The sequence below is a fragment of the Carlito syrichta genome, unplaced genomic scaffold (assembly GCF_000164805.1).
Source record: "Carlito syrichta isolate Samal-C Ts95f unplaced genomic scaffold, Tarsius_syrichta-2.0.1 Scaffold314087, whole genome shotgun sequence".
NCBI lineage: Eukaryota > Metazoa > Chordata > Mammalia > Primates > Tarsiidae > Carlito > Carlito syrichta.
The window spans coordinates 21,473-26,278 of NW_007258183.1; the positions used below are offsets into that span (position 1 = coordinate 21,473).

General features: G+C 59.8%; 1 protein-coding gene across 1 annotated transcript in view; it reads right to left on the bottom strand.

Moving 5' to 3' along the window:
• FAM129B (family with sequence similarity 129 member B) overlaps nucleotides 1-4,806 on the bottom strand; it is a gene marked incomplete at both ends in the record, with an annotated part of 27,640 nt that overhangs the window by 21,415 nt on the left and 1,419 nt on the right. The window contains one exon of the mRNA XM_021719035.1: nucleotides 3,252-3,388. Within this exon, the coding sequence (XP_021574710.1) occupies nucleotides 3,252-3,388 (137 nt within the window). The remainder of the gene's footprint in view (nucleotides 1-3,251; nucleotides 3,389-4,806) is intronic.

A 4,806-nucleotide genomic window follows, 5' to 3' on the forward strand; every position in this document is an offset into this window, starting at 1 on the left:
GAGCCCAGCGGGTCGAGGCTGCGGTGGCCGAGAGCGGCCACTGCACTCCAGTCTGGGCGATAGAGTGAGACTCCAACTCAAAAAAAAAGGGCACCCTTGTGAATGTTGATGGGGGTCTCAAGTAGAGAAATGCTGTCAGCTGGCTCCCACCATCTTGAATTAATTACTGGGACTCAGGCTGCCTGTGACATTTATTTCCAGACAGGGGAGCGGTGCTGGCCCTGCTCTCTAGGCTGCGGCCAAGGCTTCTCCTTTCTCACCACACAGGTGTGCACCGTCCAGACACTCAGGCCAGGTCACACCAGGCCCCTTGGCTATCATGGGGTCAAGAGGTGTCCATGACACCAGGGGAAAAGATGCCTTCTCTGGGTCCAAAAGCAAAGGAGCACGTGACACCCCGAGAGGCTCTGACACACAGGACTGGCCTCCCTCAGCCTGGGCGTGCTGGGTGCCACGGCAGAAGGGGCCCCGCGCTAGCAACCAGGGACCGACTCTGGTCTGGCCTCCACCATCCTAGACAGGTCATTTAGAGGCTCAGCCCTGGGCCTTTGCACGTGCCGTTCCCTCTGTCTGACATTCTCTTCCTCCACTCTTAGGTCGTGGACCGAGATGGTCCCTCTTCCCGGAAGCACAGGTGGGCCACCCAGACGGCATCAGGGCTGCACTGCCTGTGTTTCACCTGGCATCTCCGCCGTCCCACTTTCCTGTGTACACAGCTGGCTACCATCTGTCTCCCTGAGCATCTGTGGGCCACAAGGCCGGTGCAGCCCAGCCCCCGGCCCGAGGTAGTTGGCAAAGGTTTGCCTCCAGGAAGACCTCCTCTTAGAGGAGGAGCTTGCCTTGAACCAGAGCTGTCAAGGTTCCAGAGCTCCAGTTCTGCCGGTGAAGGAGTGGATGGGGGGAGTCCTCCATGGCGAATGAAGGAATGGAGGTCTCCTTCCAGCCTGTGAGTAGCTCCCCGCCCCTCAGAGCCATCGCCTCCAGCCAGGAAGGCACGAAGGGGACAGATCCTCCAGCCAGGTCAAGTGACAGCCAGCCCTGAAAAGCACTGTGCTCACTCCTGCCCTGATGACACCACAGCAGACAGGCACGTTTTCAGTCCCTTGGTTTGGAGGGGGTAAAGCAAACCCCAACCTCCCAGCCCGGGGCCTCCTCTGGCTTCTCTCGGCTTTGCAGCCTTACCTGGACCCCAGCTGCCCCTGCTGCCCCCCACCTGTCCCCTTCCTGAGGGGCCTAGTAAGAATCCGAATCCCGTCTGCTCCCCAGCGCCCCCAAGAAATCCCCACGCCTCCACACGGCAGTCCTGGTTTCTCTGGCCCATGACAACTCTTCTCTCTGAAAGTCATGTTACAGACAGGGTAACCGAGGCTCAGCAAGGGGACAGACGCTGTCCAAGGCTACCGGCAAGTCAGGATTCGACTCCCCCCAGGAGCCCCATCAGTTACCCCTTCCCAAGAGCCGTTTATTCTCCCCCTGAATTCTCGCCAGAGCCCTATGGAGGAGGGACCCATCTGTCAGATGGGGAGACTAAGCCTCGGAGGTTGAAGCAACTGCCTAAGCCGCCAGCTGGCAAGAGCTTGGAATCTAGGTTCTTTCCCAGCAGGCCCTGGGGTCGAGAGCATCTGGTGGTCGAGGTGCTGGGGGAAGGGCTCCTCCCCCTTCCACGGGGTCCTCACATTTCACCACCTGGGCACAGGATGTCACGAGTGGCCTGGGGAAACCATCGGGCCTGGGGGCAGGGGGCTGGGCAAACAAGGGCAGTTCTGCCATCGATCACGGGAATTCAGTCACGGACGACTGAGCACCCGGCTGGGCCGGCTCACACCCCGTTTCCAGGAGGAAGTAAGCGGCCCTAGGACTGCCACTCAGCCACTGCAGGGTCGGGCCCCTTCCTGGCCACCGGCCTGGCCGCGCAGGGGCAGAGTGAAGGCCACTGACGGGGAGCGACCCCAGCCCTGGGACCTGGGGTGCCTTGGCCAGACACGGCGCCCCTGTAGCGCCCCCGGTGGGCAAGGGCAGGCCTCTCAGCCTGTCTGCTCAGCCCCAGGACTCTCTGGGACCCAGCCCTGCCCGTGTTCCTGACACCCCTTCCCTTCCTCTGCACCGATCCGGCCCCCAGCCCCATTCCCAGGTCCATCCCAGGGTCCCCCCAGAAGGCTCCGCTTGCCTCCTTGGGCCCATGCTGGCTCTCTGGTTGGGGCCAGGCAGCTTCCACTCCCTCATGCAGCACATATTTCCTGGGCACACAGATTCCTATGACTAATAGCGGGATAGTGACACAGCCAGTAACAGCACCTCCCTATACCAGGTACAGCCACCCTGTGCAGGAGGTATGCTCTTTTTTTTGGGGGGGGGGGAGTCAGAGTCTCACTCTGTCACCCAGGATGGAATGCAATGGCACACTCACAGCCACCGCAGCCTTGACCTGCTGGGCCAGACGATCCTTCTGCCTCAGCCTTCCAAGTAGCTGGAACCACAGGCACATGTCACCATACCCGGCTAGTTTTTTTTTTTAACTGTAAAGATGCAGCCTCGCCATGTTGCCCAGGCTGGTCTCAAACCCCTGAACTCAGGCAATCCTCTCACCTCTGCCTCCCAAGTGCTGGGATTACAGCTGTGAGCCAACGTGCCTGGCTGAAGGAGGTATTCTCATCCCACTTGACAGATGAGTGAACTTGGGCTTTTAGGAGGAACTTGCCTCGAACCAGGGCTGTCAAGACTCCAGAGCCCCTGCTCTGCCGGTGAAGGAGTGAACTGGGGGGAGTCATCCATGGTGAATGAAGGAGACTTGACAACACGACCGAGGTTACCACCCACACAAGAAGTGGGGTGGGACCCTTAGAGACCATCACAGCAACAACTGGGTGCGGTGGCGCACACCAGTGATGCCGCGATGGGAGGACTGCATGAGCCCAGGAGTTTGAGACCAGCCTGGGCAACATAGCGAGACCTCATCTTTGTACTAAAAAAATGATCTGGGCGTGGTGGCATGCACCTGTCGTCCCAGCTTCTCAGGAGGCTGAGGAGGAAGGATCCCTTGAGCCCAGGAGGCCAAGGCTGCAGTGAGCCAAGATGGTGCCACCGCTCTCCAGCCTGGGTAACAGAGCAAGACCCTGACTCCAAAAAAAAAAAGGAAGTGGATGGGTCCCCTAGAGACCGCCGCGGCAACAATGAGAAACCGAGGCCCAGGGAAGCGAAGGCCACGTGGCGACGTGCGACAGAGCCTGCCAGGTCCCCCCAGCGCCACTCACTTTGCGCCAGAGCAGCTGTGCCTGTGGCAGCCCCGTGCCCTCGATCTCGTGGCGCATGCTGCTGAAGAGGGCCACGCCATACTGGTCCTCGTAGAAGCGCAGGAACTCCGTCAGGATCTTCCCGGTCTTCTCTGAAAGGGAATCACAGACAGGAGCGTGAGGTCCGCCCGGGCGGGGCCGCAGAGCCGGAGCCGCATTCCTGCATGTGGAACTGTTTGCACAGGCTCCCTCTCCCTTTCTGGCCAGAATCGTGCATTTCCTGTGAAAACCAGCCCCTGCCGAGGGAGAGGCCACAGGCGGGGAACCCCGACTCCGACGGCACTGTCCCCCAGGCTGGGGCGCCGTGAGTGGGACCGCCTTTTCGGAGGGTGGCCGGGCCTGCGGGCGCCACGTGAAGGGTGCCCTGTCCTTCGGTGCCACACTCCCAGCCCTAGGATCCCTAGGGTGACACCTAGGGACAGCAGGAGCACACCCTGGATATGGCCCCAAGCAGGGGCTGGAGCCTGAGAAGGGGTCCCGGGGCGGTCACTGAGGGGGAGTGTGGCCTGGGCTGCAGGTCACGCTGAGGCGTGGGCTCAAGTTCCCTGCACCCGCCGACCGCCTCTCACAGCTGTGCACAGTGAGTGTCCATGCAAGCCCTCGAGATGGTTCAAACACCTGTAGTTCATTTTCATACCAAAAAGCCCATCCCTAAGAGAAATCACAGTCGTTCTGTGTACACGCGAGTCTGTGTACATGCCTTCTCACACCAGGCCTGAGCACTTGAAACCCACCCTTCTGGTGCCCAACTCTGTCCTCCACCCTAGGCCCAACGCCGTGGAAAACCCACGCGTCTTCCACAGTCAGGAGTGGATTTTTCCTGCCCGGCGGCCGCTCCTGGACCTCCTCCCCTGCCGGCAAGTTCCCGAATAAAGCCCACATCTCACCGGATGTCTCCAGGTCACTTCTTCAGCCCCTCAGACACAGCGCCCTCCCTTTTGAGGTCTGTGGGGTCCGGCACTACAGAACCACTGCCCCACTGTGTGACCAGCACAGCGGAAGCCCATGTGTACAAGGCCACGGCGGGGGACAGCCCCACGGGTACCTCTGGGGGGTGATCAGTATATAAAGGTTCACCAGGACAGTAAGAAGACGGAGAATCTATTCAGGCAGGAGCAACAGGGAAGGGACCCACCTGCACTAGGCAAAACAACTGCTGACAGCAACTTTTTTTTTTTTGAGAGGCAGGTTCTCACTCTGTCACCCAGGCTATAGTGCAGTGGCACGATCACAACCATGGCTCACTGCAGCCTCCACCCCCAAAGCTCAAGCAATCCTCCCACCTCAGCCTCCCAAGTAGCTGGGACTACAGGCACATGCCACCACACCCAGCTACTATTTTTGTTCTTTGTAGAGATGAGACTGGTCTCAAACTCCTAGCCTCAAGTGAGCCTCCTGCCTCGGCCTCCCAAAATGCTAGGATTACAACAGGCATGAGCCACTGCACCTGACCTATCATTTCTTTTTTTTTTTTTTTCTTTTGAGTTGGAGTCTCACTCTGTCACCCAGACTGGAG